General features: G+C 52.2%; 1 protein-coding gene across 8 annotated transcripts in view; it reads right to left on the reverse strand.

Annotated features, from left to right (window-relative positions):
* Cacna2d2 (calcium voltage-gated channel auxiliary subunit alpha2delta 2) overlaps positions 1 to 21,577 on the reverse strand; it is a 135,701-nt gene that overhangs the window by 98,264 nt on the left and 15,860 nt on the right. For all 8 annotated transcript variants that reach the window (XM_078043223.1, XM_078043222.1, XM_013359374.4 and 5 more), the window contains exon 2: positions 9,537 to 9,618. In XM_078043223.1, the coding sequence (XP_077899349.1) occupies positions 9,537 to 9,618 (82 nt within the window). The remainder of the gene's footprint in view (positions 1 to 9,536; positions 9,619 to 21,577) is intronic.

The raw sequence follows: 21,577 nt of genomic DNA on the forward strand, positions 1-21,577 counted from the left end.
CAGACACACAACTGACTAGCATCCTCCCCCACTACAGGGTGGCTGAGCACAGTGTCAGGCAGTGACTTGGGGGGATGCTCACCAGGCATGGAGAAATAGCGTATGTGTGAATTTGTGCTCTTCATCCACAATTGAGACTTCTCAGCTTGGCTAATGAATCAGTTAAGTAGTTCTCACCTGCTTGGGTGACAGAGAGCTCTCAGCACCTGCCTCTCCCAGTACCACCCTGCACCCTGCACAGTGCATCTACCACTGCAGAAAGCACTCAGAACCACACACGCATCCACAGGCACACACATGCATACACTTGTCTGGTCACACCCTCATAAGTGGCACACATGCAGGTGTGACTCCCGTCTATGGCCACACAAATGCTCACCTGTTCACATTCCCATTTGCGGCACCCATGCACAGGTTCCCACACTTTCTTCTACATGTACATGCAGATGCCCTCACATTCTCCATCAGCATTTCTCATACTCTTCCATACACAATGGTCATACAAGTTCCTCTTGTGTGGTCAGGGACTATGTCTCTAGTGAGCCATGGGCTAGCTGATTTCCCTTGATCAGGTGGATTCCTGGAAGGCCTGGGAATGACCCTGCCCTCTGGTCATGGTCTCCATACCCCAGAGGCTGGGATCACTACATTGGGCCTGACAGATGTTCCTGGCTGCCAATGTGTTCCAGAATGATGCAAAAGCTGACAGGAGTGGGGAGACTTCTGGTTCCAGCAGTGATGTGGGTGGCTTCCTGGAGGAGGAAAGCTGTAGTCTGGGCTTAAATCTGGGGTGAGGTCTGAAGGGGATGGTAAGTGAGAACAGTAGCTAGTGCATTTGGAGGAAAAAGTGCAGTGAGAGCATAGGATAGGGAGACACAAGGACAGGCGGGAGGCTCAAACACCTAAGAAAGGCTCCTTGTTTCCCTGCCCAGAGCTACAAACCTTAGTCAAGCCTTCAAGAGACGCTGGGAACAGCTCAGCTTCCTTGGCTTCAGCCTGCCTCATGGGTAACCAGTAAACCCAGCTCTTCCACAGGGATCCCTCTACTTTCTCATATAAAGCAATCAAGGGACCATCTATATGGGGCCAAGTTCTGGCAATTCCACATAAACCTACTTTTCCAGGGCACCAATCTCCAGGGTATCTGGCCCCAAGCACTGATCTCAGCTTCCCTCTGTGAGGTCAGATAGTACTCAAGGCCCTGTGGGACAGTCAGAGCTCTAATCAGTCCCTTTACAGTCCTCAGATGACTGCCCCTTTGCTTACCCAGTCATGGAGCAATTACTAGCTGTGCACCTATTAAGTGCCAGCCTTGGGAGCTTCTATATGCACACATGTACACTGAGGGCATATGTATGTGTACAGTCTGCTTCTTCCCCAGACTTCACATTCTCTCATCCTGATGTGCAGAGTAAATCCAGGTGCTCATTCCCTGAGGGTCACTCATTTGCTTCTTTATTTCATGAGAAATCAAGGACAGACAAAGGACAGGGCCTCAAGGGTCTGCCCAGGATCCACCCACTGCCTCAGTCTCCCTCCTCTACATGGAACAGGCCAGCCCCCCTTCAGAACCACCAGGTCCCAGGGCTGGGAGAGAGATATAAGATAGAAAGTTTGTGGCTCTGTAACTTTCTCTAAATTTGGAATCTCTGCTCATAAAGGCAGAGGGCAGCCATACTCAGAGAATGTAGAGGAAGGCCACACTAAGCCTCCATTTCCTGCCTGGTTGTGGTAAATGCTGTTCATGCTGCCCCTGGGGCCGGCTGTGGTATGTCAAAACCAATTACTTCTCTGCCTCTGCCAAGTGCTTGGGGCTCCATGAATCTGAGGCAAGTGTCCCCATGGCTGCCACGGATCCAGCGATGGATGGGAGTAGAAGAGGGGAGAGGAATGAAGATCAGGTCAACCATCCCCGGCAGCATGGAATCGCACTGGGCCCTCCACCCCCATCCCCCATCTCCTACCCGGATCATCCAGAGCAGCTCCTGGCTCTGGAAACAGCAGCAGCATCACTCTTCAGAGATGGATGCAGAGGCTCAGGGAGGGGGGCAGACCCTGGCCACTTCCACAAGCTGCAAAGCCTGGGTCCTCTTGGGAACTGAACCCTGCTGTCCTGCTGCAAGACTGGACTCTTTGGAAACCCCAGAGGAGAGACTATGTGCTCACTAGAATAACTCTTCTCATGTGTGTGGGAGGAGTAGGGGTCTTGCTTTAGGAAAACTGGATAGATTTTGGTGGTCTTTGTTCCCAGATCCCTAAGACAAAAGGACTGAGGGGTCTTTACTTCAGGGAAGGGCCCTGCTATGAAATCAAGGTTTCCCAAGAAGAATTTTTCCAAGGAGAACAGTGCTGTCTGCTCTGACAGATCCTCAGCCTTGGCTTCAGCCTTACCACTTTCTGACCCACAAAATATATATATTTTGTATATATATATTTTAGTTGTCAATGAACCTTTTTTAAAAAAAATCTTTATTTTACATTTATGTGGTGCTGAGTATTGAACCCAGTGCCTCGTGCATGCTAGGCAAGCGCTCTACCACTGAGTCACAACCCCAGCCCCTCAATGAACCTTTTATTTATTTGTATGTGGTGCTGAGAGTCAAACCCAGTGCCTCACACATACTAGGCAAGCGCTCTACCACTGAGCTACAACCCCAGACCCTGACCCCACCAACCTTTCCATTCCTAGGGCTAACACCTGAGGACAACTCACAGGTAGATGTCTTTGTCCCCACTCCCTGCTCACAGAGGCTGAGAGACAAGCTGCCAACTTATTGAATGAAGAAATCAATGCAGGACCTTCTGGGTGTTGGGCCTTCCCTTCGCTCTGCCACCTCCTTCTCAGGGGTGCCTCTGAAGCTGGATCCCTGGATTTCTGGCCCAAGAATCTGCTAGCCTTCCCTGGTTCACAGGCCGTTATTTCTTCAAGCCCTGTCCCAGGTTGGTGGTCTTTGTTCCCAAAAGATGTCATGGCCATGTGGGAAGAGGGACAAATTTTCAAATTCCTGGGCTGAGCTAAGCAGAGAGGATATCTGGGGTATCTGAATTTTCCAAAACTGTGACTAATCCCTGGTAGGGCAGGCAATTGGTATGGGGGTACAAAGGCACTCTCATATTTGTAGGGCTCTATAACATTTCCTTGTTTCTGCTTCCCTGAGATCCTCACATTTCCCATGAGGATAGGACTACCTGTATCCCCATTTTATAGGTGAGGGAACTGAGACTCAGAGAGGTAGGACCACAGCCCCAGGTCCCACAGTGTGCAAAAGCCCAGCCCTGTCATTCACTTGCTGCTCACGGCATGGGCCGTAGGTTCAACTCCAGATTCAACTCAAGATCCACAGAGAGTTCCTGCCTTCAGAAGGCACGACATGTATGTTTCTTTCTCACTCTCTTCTCCATCCCCTTGGAACTGACCTTGAATGTGCCTTCACAGTGACCTCTTGGTAGGAGCTGGAAGCCAGAGGCCCCTCTGTGCCTATTTGTGACACTGGTTGATCCCACCCAGGAGGCTCCCCGACGGATTCATTCCTTTCACACCCATGGATTTCACAGAGACCTGGGCAGCAACTCCCTGCTGAGGTTACCCAGAATCCCAAAAGCCACCCATCATGTCACCTTATCTCAGTCTTCCCCTGCAAAGACTCCAGCAGCACAGGTGACTACCCACTCATGCCCTCTGGGCCTTCCAATCACTGTATCCTCCAATTGCTAGGAGGCTGTTCTAACATGATATCCTCACAATCCTAGGCGGCAGCAAGAGGAGAAGCTCTGGCTGAGGGGACATGGGCCTGAGGAGAGCACCAGTACCCACCCAGCCAGCCTTAAAGGAGCCATTGGGATATGGAAGCCTATGTGGCTGCTGCCAAGGAAGGGGTGGTCATCATAAGCCCAGGGCCCTTGGAGAAGTGTCCCAGGGTAGCCCTCTTCCACCACTTACCTCCCTGCATGCCCTCTAGGGTAGGGTATGTGGAAGAGGAGGGGAACCTAAACTCATCTATCCTCAGGCAGGAATTCCTGCTATGGATGAAATGGTTTTAGAAAAACTCCTCAAAAATGGACATATTTTAGCTGGGCGTGGTGGTGCACACCTATAATCCCAGTGACTTGGGAGGCTGAGGCAGGAGGATTGCAAGTTTACAGCCAGTCTCAGCAACTTAATAAGACTCTGTCTCAAAATAAAAGATAAAAAAGGCTGGGGATGTGTTTCAGTATTTAAGTGCCCCCCCTGGATTCAATCCCTCAATACCAAAAAAAAAAAAAAAAAAAAAGAAGAAGACATTTTTCCTGTAAGCCACAATGCAGATAAGCCATAATGCAGAATTTATGTTCAGGGGCAATGTGGTGGGGGGAGCAGGAGGGCAACAACCAACTTCCCATCCAAACCCATGTTTCCTCATCCAGTACTCAGGAGAGAGAGGAGACAGCATTCTGGACCTTGAGGTGTTATAGTGGATCAGAGAGGCCACCTCCAGTGTAGGAAAGAAGCAGGGAGCAGGCTTGGCTGGGGGGACAAAGAGTGGGTCCAGGCAGGGCTTGGCCAGGCTCCTATGCATCTGCCTCTCTGTACCCAATTATGCTCAAGCAGCGGCCTCATCACGTTTCAGACGCCCTCCCAGGAGCCCCCCCTAGCCTCATGCATCCCCGCTGGGTGCCGAGCAAGAGGACCATATGGAGGGAATAATAAGACAATTAACTTTCCATTAAAGAATAATATATGTGGGTTTTTAGGGAGGCAAGCGACAGCAATCCCTACCCAGCGGCATATTTCACACCCGAGCCCCCCACCTCCCCACATCATGACGCGTCCCACATCCTGATCGTCTGTGCCAGGGGAGAGGAGGGTGCTGCTGGGGCTCACCAGGAGGTGGCTGGATGTAGGGGTGGGGGCTGTATGATGAGCTTGTGCAGAGCCCCTAGACTAGACTTTTTGGACTGGAGGGGCCCTAGTGGGGGACTGAAGAGGGCTTGGGTGGAACTCCCTTGTCATCCCCTGCCTGACTCTCATCACATCAGCTAGGCAGCCCATGCCAGTCCTTTGTGGGTGGGGATCTGCCTTGCCAAGGACACTGCCTGCCAATCAGGGACTCATGTGGATTACAGGGTTCTGGTGAAAGGGTCAACTTAGGTAGGGGCCTGGGGTCATGACCTGTGTTCCCCTTGCCTGGACCCCCTGGACTGTTTCTGTTCCCTGGTACCTCCATGCATCTCAGCTTCCTTTTTTATCTTCTGTTCCAGCCCCTCTGGGCACTTCTTGGAATACCCAGATATCCAGAGATGTACAGACCGAAACCTCAGCCAGTATTACCACAGTCAGTGAGTGGCAGAGGTATGAGCTGAAGAAAAGGGTGGAGAGGATCAGGGAGAGCCCCAACTCAAAGGAACCTGCAGGAAGGCTTTGTCTTGCCTCCCAAGGCCCCACAGGATAGTATCTCTGGGCTTGGCCAGACTTTGGTCCATGCTGGGAATCACGTCCGGAAATATTAATTATGCATTCCTAGGAGCACTGACCAGATGGGCTACAGGGATGACCAGGGGCAGACAGAAGGAGGCAGGACTATGGTACTGTCACTGGTTCAGAAATGCCATTCTTGGTGTGACCCAGTTAGAGGTGGTGGCCCATGGATACCATGGGCTTGAATCACCATGATAATCCAGAGAGGCATGACAGAGGGAAAGGAAATCAAGAGACCTGGCTGGGGATCTTCAATTCCTAGGGTCCTGCTCTTCATGGAGGCAGGCTCAACAATCCAGGGGAGACGCTACCCCAGCTTGGCTCCTCTGCCTTGGCACCTTGCCACCATGACCACCACCACTTAGGGCTGGCTTGCCAGGACTCCAGGATGGGATTGGCTTGTGGAGATGGTAGCCAGGGTCTTGGTTTACCCACCTGTATGACAGGGCCATATACCAGCAGTAGCTGAGCTAAAGTCATCATGGGGGCAGAAGTAGCCTAGAATGTGGGTACAGCAATATGCCATTTCTGTTTGGACTGGTAGGTGAGGTACAGGGGGATGACATGGACTGGGAAAAGCTCCCGTTGTTCCAAACCTGGATTGAGACTTCCCAGAGGGTAGACTTGATCCTCAGACATGGTCATCCCAGATCTCTGCTCCCAGGTCAGCTGTGGACAGGCAGCTCCCCATCACCCCTACCTCAACCCAAGCAGAGGTCTTTTCCTCTCCAAGGGGAAAAAAGAGGAAGGTGTCTCACCAGGTCAGAAACCCATCCCAGCATTGATGAGCCAACTGGTTCTTCCTCATATCAGATGATAATCTTCCTGGTTTGCTTTCCCATAAAGTCTTTAGAGTTATTCCTATCTTAGACACCAAGCCAGAAGTGGTAGGTCCCTAGCTGCACCCATCAGAGTGACCCGGGCTTCAGAGATGGGAGACCTACCCATTTCCACATCCTACCAGTGCACCCCCAGGTACCTGATGAATTATTCATCCTGATAAACCTCATTATGTAAATGAGCTCAGAACTCAAGCATATGCTCTCTGCTCTCCCCGCAGGATGGGGACAATATGGTGTTGGTGGGGGAGGGTGGAAAAGGGGCTCAGGAGAGTTGCTCAGCCCCAGGGCCTCTGAAGGAGAGGGCAGATGGCTTCAGGGTCCACACTTTTGTGGCCTGTTCAGAGCAAGAGTGGACCAGTGCTGGGGTGGGTCTGGGGTACCTAGAAGCGGCACAGAGGTGTCTAGCTAAGCATGGGAGTGAGGACAGCACATTAGGACCAGGTCACAGCAGGAGCTCAGGCTAGGTGCTAGCCCAAGGGTTAAATGAGAAAATTCTCTGGGGTCTTCAAAGATAGCCTTCACACTCTGCTAAGATTTTACATAGCTTCCAACTTGTAAATGGGCCACAGACTGCTTCCAACCATACCCTCATGGGGTTGTAGTAAGGTCGGGAAGAGGAAAATGCCAAGGCAAGGAAAATGCTCCCAAATGCCACTGTCTGCAGTTTCTGCTCTCTTGCAGCTGCCAGCCCTCAAGGCTCCAAGCTACTGGGGGTGGGGCAGCCTCTAGGGCTAGGATAGGCAGGCTCAGATGGGGGCTCAGATGCCAGAATCACCCCAGCTGCAGGTGTTTGGGGGGCAGCTCAGAATTAGCTCAGAGGGGACTGTAGAGGGGCAGGGTCCACAGCACTATGGGCAGCTGGTCAGGGCTCTGCTCCAAGAATCATCCTGACTTGTCAGAATCAGGCATGAGCTGGGCATAGGGGCCCTCTCAGGTGCACTGGAAGAAAAGTGGTGTGAGGGTCAGGGTAGGGTGTGAGTCAGGGAAAAGAGGGAGCCTACTGCCAGCTCCCTCCTGCTCCCACAGGATTGCCCTCTTTTTCTAGAACTCTACATCTGGGCCCATGTCTCTACCCCCACCCGCGCACCTTGTCACAGTGCCCTGTGCCAAGAAGCAGCCCCAGAGCTGTCAGCAGGAAGTAAGAAGCTGAGGAAGCAGGTGAGAAAAAAACTGGAGCAGGACAGAGCTGCCAGAGAGCTGGCAGCCGTGGGCAGTGGAGGGGTTGCAGGGAGGAGTGGACGCCGGGTCAGCACTTCTCTGCCTGCCTTCCTGCTTGCCATACCAAGCAGAGCCCTGCTTCAATCTAGCTGTCTCAGGCTCATCCTGTCCACCATACTAAGAAGGGAAGCACAGTTAGAGGAAGGGCAGCACCCTAGAGCAGGAGTTCAAAGTCCCATAGCTGTCCTGTATGATAGCTTGGTCACTTGCTGGCAGGTGAGGGTGAGGGAAGACATCAGTTATGAAAGGCTTTGGATCTGGAATGACTTTAGTTCCATATGAAAGGAAGGGACCACATCCTGGGAGTGAAAGTGGTCAATGAAGGAAAGTCAAATATGATTTCAAGAAAAGGGAACAACTATGCATCAGCCTGTCCACTGCTGTCCTCTCTACCTCATCCTCCAGTCAGTGCCAAGGGTCAGTTATTCCAAGCCAGGACTCCATCTCTGGTCCTCTCCATCCAGGAAGCTCACTGGTCCAGACAGATCCAAGTCACAGGCATGAAATGTGCACTGATTTCTCATAGACAAACATTCAGGATTTGAGTTGCCCATGAGTACAAAACAAACAACGTCCTTAAGATGCGGATTCAAAGCATGGAAGATTCTTAACTGGTACATCTAATGTCCCGATTTTTGAAACTTGGAAAGATGCATGAAGTACATTCCAGGGAACCATCATCCCTTCATTAACCTATACGGTGGCACTTGGCAGTGCCCACTTAGAACCTGGTTAGTGCTGAATGCTATTCTTGAGTCTAAATTGACTCCTGTTCTGGAACAGCTTCCTACAGAGCTTTCTCTGGAAGCTCTGCCGGCTTCCAAGCACAGCTGAGTCATGGAGAGTTCACAGGAAGAACAGGATGCGGCTACTTCAATTCAAGTCCAGGAGCCAGGAGCGGGAGACTCAGAGACCTGAGCCACTAGGGGAGGACATCAAGCAAGCTACTGGCTCAGACCTCTGGACCTGGATGACCCCCTGCCACATTACCCCCTCATTAACCACCTATGATTAGTCCCATTTGTGCCAGAGGTTCTACATCCACAAGCAATGTCAGCACACTCACCACCACTCTCATTTCCTGGGCACTGTCTAGAAGCTAAGCCTGGGGGAAGGACCGAGGACAACCCCCACAGTCCCTGCCTCCAGAAGTTATATTTACTGACCCCTACTGACCAAGATCATCTAATCATGGAACTCTGGGCCTGGAGAGTCCTCTCTACTGAACCCCTAAAGATAACTAGGTCTTCTCTGCCATTCCCAGGCCAACTATTGGCAGGAGACCCCTCAGCTGTGGACAGGACCCCCGCCCCCAGTCCCAAGGCCAGCAAAGAAATTCCTGGGGAATCTCACCCTCACTGCTCCAGGAGCTCAGCTCTCTGAGCCTCTGCATTTCCACATGAAGAGCGACACTTTAGGAGCCCGTGGCCTGACAGCAACACACTTTGCAGCCTTCTGGGGGTGACTGATGGCCTGCTCTTCACATCACTATTTCAAACATTAACATAATCTCTCAGGATGAATGTGGTCTCTGGCACCTAATCAATCACCCCTCCTGCACCTTGATGTCACATCCCTTGAAAGGCCGGCTTGCTTCCTCAAGGGCTACTCAGTGCTAGAGGGTTGGCCCCAGGCTGGTTTCCCAGATTTTTGCCTGGCCATTTTCATTCATTTCATGTTTTGTCCCTTGGGCTTCCCCACACACTCACTGGCCCCTAAAGGGCCTGTGCTCTCAGCCCATGTGCTACCTCAAACCCAGAGATCATCCACCTGGAAATCTGGAAAACCCCAACACCCTCCCCAAAACAAGGGACATCAGAGTCCACAGGTCCACTGCTCCAACAGTTGCCTGGAGAAAAGTGCACTGAGACCTAGAGGAGTTGCTGCCTTGGATCCACTGGTACCCTACCATGCCAGGACATCCATAATGCCAAATCTTCCACACTTCTTATTTATGAACGCTTTCCTCATTCCTACTTGGAAGAGGGTCCACGAAGGGAAAGCAAGAGTGCCAGGCTTACCTCCCGGAGCTGCTGGACACCTCCAAAAATCCGCATCACACCGTCAATCTCCTGCTCTAGGCGGCGGGCCCAGTGCTGCATCCTGTGTACAGAAAGAAGACAGAGATGTTAGGAGGGTCCACTGGAGGTGGGACAGCCCAGCCCCTGCCACTCATGGGGGACCAGAGCAGCCACTCAACCCAGTTTTCACTAGTGGAGAAAGAGAGGCAAGGAACCGGAGTGCACCTGTGACCTCTCTTTGAAGTCCAGTCGAGTGGCCTAGGCTCTCCTCAGGTGCTGTGGGGCAGTCAAGGAGGAGAGAGGAGTGCACTGTTAAATCCGCTGAGGGAAGCCTGCAGGGAGACTATTTTTCACGATGAAGAGCCAGTCCTTGATGTAGCTGCTCTGAACATAGAGACTTCTGGACACCAAGGAAGAGGAAGGCATGAGGGAGCCAGGTGGGGTCCGGGAAAGGGGGGAAATACTATTGTCACCACCAAGCTCTTGTGTTAACCTGGGGGCAGGTCCCTGACTTTCTGGGCCTCATCTGAGCAGTACACATGGAGCTCTTCCAGCTCAGATGGCCCTCATCTGTCCCACACCCTGGTAGACAGATGCTTATTTAAAGCTAATCACTGGATGCCCAGCATACACCCATCCATGGGTGCAGTGAAGATGGTCTTGCCACTTTCTGGAAGACTGGAAAATCCAATGAATCCTTCAACTGAGCCACAAGACTGAGCTGGTCTCCCTCCCTCTAGGATGGCTTTAACCCATCCTTGTCTCGGCTTCCTCTTCTAGAATATGAGAATCATCTGGGGCTACTTCTTACAGTGTCACACAGCCCATGAGAACAGAAGAGCCAGGGGCACAGTACAGGGATATCTGTGAGGGTAAAGGATGGACAGGTGGCCACATGGCTCTGTACTTTCCACCCTACACCCAGGAAAAGGAAGGTATCTGGGGAGAGGCCTCACCCAGGTTCAAACCTGTGACTGTCCCTTCAGACATTGCCATCAGGTGAGCTCTCACTGAAGACCAGCCAGAGATGTTCTCCACACCACTTAAAGATGCTCTCTGCTGGGACCAATGCGTCCTGCCCTTATGAGTCTGAAAAGGTGCCTCAATTTCCCCTTCTACTTGACACACTCCCATTTCACAGAGGCCCTTCCATGGAAAACAGTAGGAGAGTCACCACAGAGATTTAAATAAACATGAGTCAAGCACAGTCCACATGGCACAGCAGGGGTAGTGATGCCAGGAGGGTTGCATCTGGCCGCAACACCTCTGAGCCTGCCACCTCCCCTAGTGCCAGGACTCTCTTCTGGTCCCTGGGTGGGAAGAGCCCCAATTTCTACCCCAGCCCCTTGCCCCATATCCCTCTTTAGGCTTGTGTCTTGGTGGTGGTGGGGGGCTGGGCCCATGCCATTGTGTGTGCCCAGGTCGGTTGGCATGGGAACTCGGAGCAGGAGGCGGGCAGATCGCTAATTGCAATTTGCCAAGCTGAATGTCAGGACCATGATGGGGAAGGAAAAAAAATCAACATCAAAAGAAAGAAGTATTAGCTTTAGATTATTGCTGGCTGGGCCACAGCCTGATTCCCACCTCCGCACCCCGCCACAGGGGACTCTAACCCTGAGAAAGGGTGGAGGCCAGGCTGCAGGCAGGGCTAAGAAGGGCAACCGGGCTTAGCTGCCAGTCTGAGGACGGCAAGGGGCAGCAGAGAATAGAAAGCCTTCTTAGCCTGGCCACTGTCCACCAGGCACTGATGTCTTCGCCCTGGCTGTGGATGAACAATGTGGCAGGTGGCTCTTTTGTAATCCTAAAACAGCCGAGCCCTGGGGGCTAATACTGGGATGAACTGCCACATAGCCTTATGCCCAGCCAGGCAGGTGGCAGACAAATGGGCAGGGTCAAGGATCTGATCTCCAAAGGGAACCATTGGCTCTGCCCTGGCCCTAATTCTGATCTCAGCCATTCACTGGTCTAGGGGACAAAATGCCAATCATAATCTTCATGTGAGAGGACACCCACTATATACAAAGAACAGCCAGCCTGTCACACACTCTCTCACTTCAACCCTCACAAAGAGGTAAATATTATTATCCCCAACTTACGGATGAGGAAACTGAGGCTCAGAGGATTTAAGTGACCTGTCCAAGGTCATTCATCCAGGAAGGGGTGGACACAGGACTTGTCCCAGGAATGTGCTAGAATCTCAAGAGAAGACCCATAACAGCAGACTGCGCATTTCTTCCCAGCTCTTCCCAGTGCCAGCACCTTAGAGGCTTGAGATTCTTCACATTGGGAACATATACACTACAGAAATGAGCAAACGCTAGAAATTACAGTCCCCTCCACCCCAAAGAGCAACCTGATAACATTTACTAGCACACCCCTAATTCCACCCCAGGCCCTGGACTCTTCTAGTATGCCTATAGGTTTCTGTTTCTGGGATTTCACAAATAAGTAAAAGAAAATTAATTGGGAGTACAGACATGGATGCAAAGTATTTTTTTTCTCTCTCAGACAACACGATATTAATGTAATCACCATTGTTTCATGTAAAAAGTCGATTTCAACACTAAAATCATTTTTAGAAGAACCAAACCTCAAGATGAAGTCCAGTTCCTTCCCCAAGATACACATATGCACTCCCTGTCCCTCCTAGTCTCTCTATTTTTCTCTCAATTACTCCCCCTACCCACAGTCTCTGCACTCTCACCCCTAGGCTGATCGACTCTAGACTCGTGCTATGGGCTGCAAGGAGTGGCCTGCCCTGATATGTCTGGTCACACACATACCCTCCCGTGTTCAAGGTGTGGCTCTAGCCCTTAGTTTGGCATCCTGGGCTTGACAGGCAGACCCTAGGCCCCAGCTCACTGCCCAATGCCAAGGGAAACTGGTTACTTTGATTCTTCACTTAAACCCAATTAGAAAGGCACTATGCGTGTCCTAGAATTAAAAAGAATATGACAGATAATTCATTTTTTTTGTCACAGAGATATGACTTTGTGGGTTCTAGGTTTTGACCAGTGTTCCAGTACCAGGTTGGGGTGGAGGGTTGCGTGACCCATGGATACCGAGAAGGCCAGGAGGTGACTATGCTCCCTCAGTGGCTGGAGAAGCCACCCACCAAGCCAAGTCCAACCTTAGCAGGCAGAGCCGGCCTCACTTGCACAGAAGGGTGTGGGGGTTTGGGAAGAACAAGAGATGCATCATGATTCACAGATCCATGAAGGTTGAAGACAAACTGACCAAATTCTGCCCAGGCTCCCATCAACTTGGGTTCCTGGCTTTGCCAGTATCTCCTGGCTAGATGGTATGGCCCATGGGTCATACTCCCAAAAGAAAGTTCTACCTGCTAGCTCCCCACATCCTTGTGATTTTCCATGCTTTTCCCCGAGATGACACTGCTTATCTCTAAGTACTTGTAAGTGCCAAATTAACAAGACAGTGAGGGGAGAGAGCGTCTGGGAGGAGAAAGTGCAGCCAAGGCTGCAGGCGCCTCATCACTGGTGTGGGTGTGAGAGGCTGACAGCTGAGCCTTGTCCTCCATCCAGTGTGCCTGAACTAGGGCTGTGAAGGCACTGCAGCCCCATTTCATAGACAAGAAAACTGACGTCCCTGGTGAGGACGGATACAGGATTATAAACTTAGAGAGAAGCCAGACCCATCTCCTTGGCTCAGTTAAACCCAAGAGCCCTTACTTCCAGGACAAGGCAACCTGAGAAGACTCAGAGAAGCTATCTCTGCTAGCCTTGGAGAGCTCTGACCCCTCGGAACCTCAGCTTTCCCATCTGTCAACAGGGTTAATAATGACTGGCTAGATAACTGTAATGGACAAATGCACATAGACACCTGGATGGATAGTATTATTACTGGGAAGTCCTCTAAGGACAAGAAGCTCATCCAGTAAAGCCGTTCCCTCCAAGATCTAAGGAACCACTGAGCACTCAGAAAATCCTCAATGAATTCTTGCCCCTAGGGGAAGGTGGCTGGAGGGGGAGTGGTGCAGAACAGGCATGGCGGGCTGAGGCAGGCCAACAGTAAAGAGGACACCATGTGCTGTGGGATGCCAGGCCTTGGTCTCCAGAATCAAGAGGACTAGGGAGGGAGGGGGGATATCACCACTAGGCAAGGGAGCAAAATCGTCTGTGCGGCAGGGAGCTGAGGCCAAGGATCTCTTCAGCAGACAGAACAATGAGGACCCCAGCTAGAAGGCTGGGAGGTCAGAACACTCAGGTGGGGGCCTCCAGCTCTGAGGCCAGCTGCAAAGGCTCACTCCGATGGGTTGGGAGGCAGGAGGAGGTCAGGGAGGAGAGGAGGAGAGGAGAGGGATGGAGGGGGGCGGGGAATGAAAAAGTCCATGTGCAGATGCAGCAGCATAGATTAAACTGTTGCCAGTTGTTAATTTTATATGTGAAGTTGTTGATCAGAATGTGATTTAATTGTACAGTATAATCCAGGCTTTTGGAATAAATTATGCAGAAAACTCATCTATAATTAAACAAATCAAAAAAACCAGAGACAGGTGACACGGCAGGTTCACCCTCAGAGGGCATGGATAGGTGTGGGCGGCTGGACCCAGCAGAGGGGCAAGAAGGGAAGGGAGAGGGTCTTTGTTTGGAGCAGACTGGAGCAGGCTCAGAAGCGGTCAGGGCCCGGGAGGCAGTGAGGGATTTGGAACCTCCAAGCTCTGCCTGTGCAGGCCTCTATCACCCCACACAGGAAGACTTTTTATGCATCAAAGCCCTGCTTCCTCTACCAGGCAGCCTGTCTGGATAAGTCCTGTCTCACCAGGGGCCTACAACCCATCTCTAGCTCTCCCCTCGGCTTAGCAGGGCAGCCATGATGTGTGAGACAAAGAGGTGGACACCAACGGTGGGACAGCAGTGAAGCAGGAGGTGTGGACACTAGAACAGGACTCTGAAAGGGCAGGTGAAGGGTGTGAGGGAGCAGGCACAGCAGAAACCACTTGCTGCCAAGGGCACAGTGAACCAAGCTTGGCAATGGCAGGGGGCCCCAGGTCTCTTGCTTGTCTCGTGACAGGCTGGCCAATTATTCTCCCAGCTCTGGGGGAGGCAACGATTTAAAATAAAGTGCTATTTAATTATTCTGATTATATTTCAGCTGGCCTGCCACCTCCTACCTGGTCGCCTTCGCAGTCCTCTGAAAGGAAAAGAAAGACAGGGCAGGAGGGGGAGTGGTGCAGGAGTGACAGATGGAGAGGTGCAGACCCAAGAGGGTCTCCAGAGCCCTGGTTAGGCTTCTGGCCCAAGGAAGAGGTTGGTGGTGGGTAAGGCGGCCACTAATTCATTCCTGCCTGGAAAGGGTGTGCCTCCCTGAGAGCTATTGAAAGCTCAGAGAGTAGGCTGCAGCCAGCCCTGACTAAGCAGGGCTTGGGACCCAGCTGGCTCTCTTCTGGGCCTTAGCCCTGCTGCAAATGGCAGCAAGTTCAAGGCTGCCCTCAAGAATCATGGCATCCCTGGAGGCCACCTCCACTGAGGAGCCCTCCCTGATCATTTGGGCAGATGTCCTCTGTACCTGAATGCTCATGTCCAGCCTTGGATCTTCCAAGACGTTGGACCAGAGATGTTCTCTTAGGCTTGGATCAGAGATGTTCACCACCTTTGTCTACCTCTCAAGACCAAAGAGAAGGCAGGTAGACACCTTGACCCATGTAAGGAATGCTAGCAATGACAGCTGTCCCACGCACTCACCTTCACACAGATGCTCTCCCCACTGTCCGGTCTCCTTTCCGACTGAGACTTCACGCGGACTGAGACCCTGACTCAGGGGAGACCTGATGTGACACCTTGCCCTGGGAGCCCTGGGCAAGGGCAGGGTCTCTGTGCCCAGAGCACCCTTCTTGCTTGTCAACTCAGCAGAGAAGACTTGGGCCTCAGTATCTTTTAGAGCTGAATGCCCAGGGCAGGGCCCCCATCCTGATTTGATCACAACCTCTCAAGAACTGCACTGGCAGAGGGCAACAGTCTAGGCCAAAGTCACTCACCCCCCAGAGGCCAAGAGGGCCAAGCTGGGGAATCTGGTAAGATTGGAGAGGCAGCGCTGGCCTGGCACTGCATAAACCATGGAGGGCAAACAGCTGGCTCCCCTGCTAGCTACCCATCAAGGCATGAGCAAGACTCAAAGGGGACTGGCCATCTTCAACCTGTTTGTGACTCAGTGAAAGGGATCTTTAGAGGGAGCAGTGTGAAGCTTCCTGGAGGCTAAGGCAGGAGAATTACAAATTCCAAGGCTGTCTGGACAACTTTAGCAAGACCCTGTCTCAAAATGAAAGTTTAAAAAATGGGTTGGGGACGTGGCTGGGGAAGTGGCTCAGTGGTAGAGTTATTTGCCTAGCATGCCAGAGGCCCTGAGTTCAATCTAGAAAGAAAAAAAAAAACCCTCCTGGATCACAGATACCCACCCCCCTCACCCACCATCCCATGCACACAAACGCAGCCCATTAGTCACCAGGGAGCTCAAAGACCCTGAGGAGCTGGGAGAGGCTAGTATTGCTGAAGCTTGAAATAGTCCAAATCCACCGGCCTCGTCTATGTATCTTGGGACCCTGCCCAAATACTGTTCCTTAATGAGGTTATTAATTACGAGGCTGTCCCTTCCCTTTCTTTGCTGAGAAAAAAAAACTTTCTAATTGGCACTCGGCTGGGAGGCAGCAAGCTTGAGCCTCCCCCTTCAGACTAACAGTGAACTGTCATCTGGCTTTAATTAGGGCACCAGGTCCAGCCCAATATTTACTCATAACAGCCTGTGGGAGGAGGGGAGGAGAGGAGGAGGGGAGGAGGGGAGGAGGGAGGAGGGGAGGAGGGAGCCAAGGAGCGAGGCCTAGAGCCAGGGAGCACATCACTCAAGGTTGGGAGAGTCCAGGAGGCCCACTTGGCCCAGAGAGGCATGGAAAGTATCCAGGGTCACATAGCAAATGGCCACACCAGCCTGCCTTACTCACCACACCAGGGGCAGGAGCAAGGATCCACAAGGGAACCTGTAGTCAGGGAGGACTGCAAGGATGAGGCAAGACCTCAGTCAGGGACATGATGTCTGAGAAAGGGAAAAGAGATTTCCCTACAGCAGTAGGAGGAGAGCAATGAAGGTCAAAGGGACCCTGACCTCTGTTTCTGACAGGTTTTGCTGTGTGACCTTGGTAAAAATCCTTTTGCCTCTCTGGGTCTCAGGTAAATCATCTTCACCATAAACTGAAGCAGCACAAGGTTGTTATGTGTGGTTATTGTCACAGCCACAGCCACAGGGCTCCTGAGCAGCCCCTGTGCAGGACTCCCCTCCCCCAAGCCTGGTCTGTGATTTTCTAGCTGCAGGGAGAGGCCCCTAAGGTAGACTGCTCCAGCCTCCAAGGGAGGGAATTCTGCCCAGCAGCACCTGCAGCCCTGGGGGAGGGGCCTGAAGAAGACCCTGTGAAGGGGTGAGAAGGAAGCCGTGTGGAGTGGGGAGGAGAATGCTGGGGGAAAGGTCGGGACGATGGCATAGGGTATGGTGTCCCTAGAACCTAGTGGAGAGCAGGGCCAGGGTGATGCCCTAAAGCGGCCAGCTCTCCTCTAGTCCCCACTCTGTGACCTCTCCAGTCTCAATTTTTGCTCTCACACCAGGGAACTATCTTAAATTAATCTCCATAGCAGACAAATTGTTGTCCCCAATTATCAGAGGGGGAAACTGAGGCACAGACTAAAGTCACCCTGCTCACGAAGGCCAACAGAGATGGCACATTCCTCTGTTCAGGACACCAATCTTGAATGCCCACCTGCTGATGTGGTACGGCCACTTGTGTGTCTATCGGGCTTCTGAACGGGTCCAAAGCTGCGATCCTGACCTCCCCCTGGGCCCACTCTCCACTCTCTCCCCACCCTTCACCTTCCCACTTTTGCTGGAAGATCAGAGGCTGATCCTTCTGTGCAGGTCAAAAGCTTTGGGGTGACCAGAAACCCCACTTTCTCTCACACATCCCACCTATCTGCCTTGGTGATGTGCCACTTTCCTGGTCCCTATCTGGCCTTCGCAGCCATCATCTCCCCTGGACCAGCAACTGCTGGCTTACTGATCACTGGGAATGCCACCTCCCTCCATCTGTTCACCTCCACACACAGCTAGGGTGTCCTTTAGGAATGGTGTGCCTCCTATCAACACCAAGCTGTAGCTCTGTGACACTGGAGGAAAAGCCAAAGTCTACCCAGTGGCCATCTCCACACTGGCCTCTTCAGTCCTGCACCCACCTTTGCACACTCTGTCCCTTCTGCCTGGAACAGCCTTTCCTCAATAGTACATGGGGGGCCCATCACCTCCCTCACGTCTCTGCTCACACAGCAGCTTCACCTGGATCCCCATTTTATTTTATTTTTTTATTTTTTTATTTTTTTTTTTTTTAAAGAGAGAGTGGAGAGGAGAGAGAGAGAGAGAGAGAATTTTTAATATTTATTTTTTTAGTTCTCGGTGGACACAACATCTTTGTTTGTATGTGGTGCTGAGGATCGAACTCGGGTCGCACGCATGCCAGGCGAGCGTGCTACCGCTTGAGCCACATCCCCAGCCCCTGGATCCCCATTTTAAATGGCACCTTCCCTACAACAGCAACGGGTCTCCATGTCTCTCCTGGGATTACTCTTTTAGCTGGCATCCCTCCCTCTCCCTTACTGTTACCTCTGCCTTGAGCTGTAGGCCCTGGGAAGAGGCTCCTGCCCCTCAACCTAGAGGGACAGGCTGACCCATCTGCGACTTGTTGGTCTGGGACAGGGACAGGCAGGGTAGGCAGTGGAAGCCTATGGAGGAGCTGGAGGTGGAGGCTGCCCTGGGGCTGGCCCAGGAGGCCCTCCCTTCCCCTGACTCCTCTCTGTATGAATTATTAAGGCTCATTTATGATGGGCCTGCCCAGGCCTGTGACTTCCATGCATAATTTATGGCTCCCCCAGAAGGACTGGGTGCTGGCACAGCCACTTCTTCCAGGAAGCAAGGAGAAAGTGCAGAGGAATGGTCCACCCTAGGCTTTCCTCCATTCTTTCTCTGTCACCCTGTGCCCCATGCAGGCCTCCCAGCACCTCCACCTAACCTCCTGCCTCATGGTGCTTCCTCCTGCATAGGTGGATTCTGGTTCTTGGGGCCAGAGCCCATGGGCTTGTCTCTCTCCCATTTCCCTGTCTATGCCTCAGTTTCCCATTTGTGGACTGATGAGGTTAGACCATGCTGGTGGTTTTCAAAGGGCTCTGGCAGCAGGATCATCCACCTTTTATTTTTTCCAACAAAGTCTTGTGTGCAGCCCAGCATCACATTTAGTCCTGTGTTTTGATTTCCCTGCAACTACACCGAGAAAGTGCTGGAACACGGAGACAAGCAGCCACAAATGGTAAGTGATTTATAGCTCACCACACAGAGGTAGTGGGGAATCCTTTCCTGAGGTCAGAGATAAAGCTCTGGTGGCCAAGGTTCATGGGTCCCCAAGGTGCCAGCATCCGGAGTCATTGTTCATGAATTTCCCAACAGCAAAGAGCAAGAAGAGTTCACAAATCAGCCAAGGCCACCTGGGGCAAAGCAAAGGGTCCCCACCAGGGCCACGGGGATAGGTATCTGCCATTTTGCTCCCCAGGCCTGGAGCCACCTGCCCCAGACAATGATAGACGTAGACATTTTAAAGTCTGTAATAACTCAATTCCCCGGAATACACCCCATAGTCAGGCATGATGGGAACACAACCCCACCCAGACCCACTTCACAAGGGGGGTAAGCTGAAGTGTGGTGAGACTGGCCCTCAGGAGGGGGGCATGAAGCTGCAGCCCCTATGTGCCCAGTTGGGTGCTGGGATGGGGGAGCATGCCCAAGCCCAGTCTCACGGGGTGCAGAGGAGGGTTGAGGCACCTGTGGCAGTCACACCAGGTAAGCCAAGAGGGAACCCTGGAGTTACAAGACCCCTTCCTGTCCCACACAGGAGCCGAAGCCTGCCTAGAGGTGTCAGGACAGACCCTGTCCACATTTCACCAATCATTCTGGTCAGGCTCTATGCTCCGACGTCTCCATTTCCCTTCCTACACATCCTCCCCACCCCCAGCATGAGTCAAATCCTCGCTGAGCCACAAATAGCTGTCCTCTATATGTGTCCTGAACATGGCTTCCTGCCTTGAGGAGGACAGAGACCCCCTCAGGGTCCTTTGTTCCCCCTCAGGGCAGAGGCCTCTATGGGAGCTTACAGGCCTCTGAGGGCATCCAGGTACAGAGGAAAAGCCAACCCCAAATTTCAGAACTCAACCGATTCTGGGCCAGCTTTGTCCTCTGCTCGGTCCCTCCCTTACTTGGCCAAGTCACCTCTGACAGGAAGCCTTCCTCGATATCCCCTTCCCCTTCTCAAACTCCTGGTCCTCACTACACTTTACCAAATCTTACCTTAGGTTGGGGCTGCAGCCTGGTCCCATTACCAAGTTTTCTGAAGAGCTTAGCTTGGAGTCTGGCAGAAAAGAGCTTCCTGGAAACACCTGGGGATAGTTTTACCCAAACATCTCCTACCATCACCAGATAGTGCCTGCTCTGTCTATCTCCCTCTGTAACAGGAGACAGGCTAGGCAGTTGAACATCAGGAAAAGGAAATGACAATACAGAGCACCTCTATGTGCTGGGTGCTGTTTGTGTGATTTCCACCGAAGTCACCCAGCACCCTTGGCCAGGAGCAAACTAATTCATGCCTAATCCCCAAATGAGGACTCTGAAGCCTAAGGAGATAAAACACCTTGCCTAGTGTTACACAGCCAGTCTAGGCTGAACCAGATTTGAACCCAGTAAAGTCTGGTCATGTCTCCAAGACCACAGTCCTTCTTACTTTCAAGGAGGATATTCTATTGGCTAATACTTAGGACCAGGGTGCCTGTGAGGGCCATACCTCGTTTATGGCTTTTTCCAATTTGGTGAAGGGAGCTGACATTCCCCTACAACAGAGACTCCCATTGCCTCTCAAGGAAGCCAAAGCTAGGCACAATGGGAAAGTCCTTCCTTAGACCCCCAGCACCATCCTGCTGGGGAGTGTTGTCTCAGCAGGGTAGAACTACCCCCGCCAGCTCCCTGAAAGGCTCCTTTCCTCCCAGAGCACCTGGGCCAGGTAGGGGGAGAAGGCCCACCTCCTCCGGGATTTGTTTCTCCATGGTGCCTGGCTTCTGAGAGCCAGCCAAGCTGCATGTGAAGGCAAGTGCTCAACCCCTCTTGACCAGGCTGTTAGTTGGGTGCTCTGTGGTGAATCCGTTAGTAATGCAAATCCCCTCTGCAGGCTGTGAGGGATGCACAGCTTCAATATGGAAGGAGCTTCAAGTGCCATCTCAGGGGCCCCATCTCCTGACATTGTTATGGGGTGGCCAGGCAGAGGAACCATCCCGTCTGATGAGTCCGTGTTGTCCTTAGGGTTGGATCCAGGAGAAGCACTGTAGCTGAATGAGCAGGGCTAATTACTGGCAAAATACTTTGTAGGTGTTTCCAACTTTCTGCAAATTCCTAACTAGCTCAGTTGCTCCTCACTTATCCACTGATTCATTGATTCGTTCATTCATTGACTCATTCATCCATCCATCCATCCATTCAGAGAGTTCCTGAGTACCTACTGTGAGCACTAGAGAGGGATTCAGTGGTGAGCAAGGCAGATGCAGGCCTGCCCTTGGGAGCCTGGAATTCAAGCAGAGCAGGTGAACATCTGATCCAGATCAGATGATGAGTAGAGGGAAGAGGAGCCCAGTGAGTCTTGGGGGACAAGGTGCATGGCAAGGAGCCCAACCTGGCCTAAGTTGGCCGGTTGAAGGTGACATCATGTAAGCTAGAGGGCAATCCAGATAAAGGGCATAGCCTAGGCAAGGCCCATGAGTGAGCTCTACACACGTGGTTCCCCACAGGTGTGACCACACACTGACTGTGGGCACTAAAGCAGGCTGCACCCACTCAGAGGCCTGTAGAAGTCAAACTTCAAGTGCACCACGAGCAGCGAGCTCCCAATAGTGCAAGATAAGGACATGTGGCGCAGGCAGCAGGTGGTAAGCTCAGGGGTCACAAAGCAGAATTCTGTGTTT

Source organism: Ictidomys tridecemlineatus, chromosome 3 (genome assembly GCF_052094955.1).
Source record: "Ictidomys tridecemlineatus isolate mIctTri1 chromosome 3, mIctTri1.hap1, whole genome shotgun sequence".
Taxonomy (NCBI): domain Eukaryota; kingdom Metazoa; phylum Chordata; class Mammalia; order Rodentia; family Sciuridae; genus Ictidomys; species Ictidomys tridecemlineatus.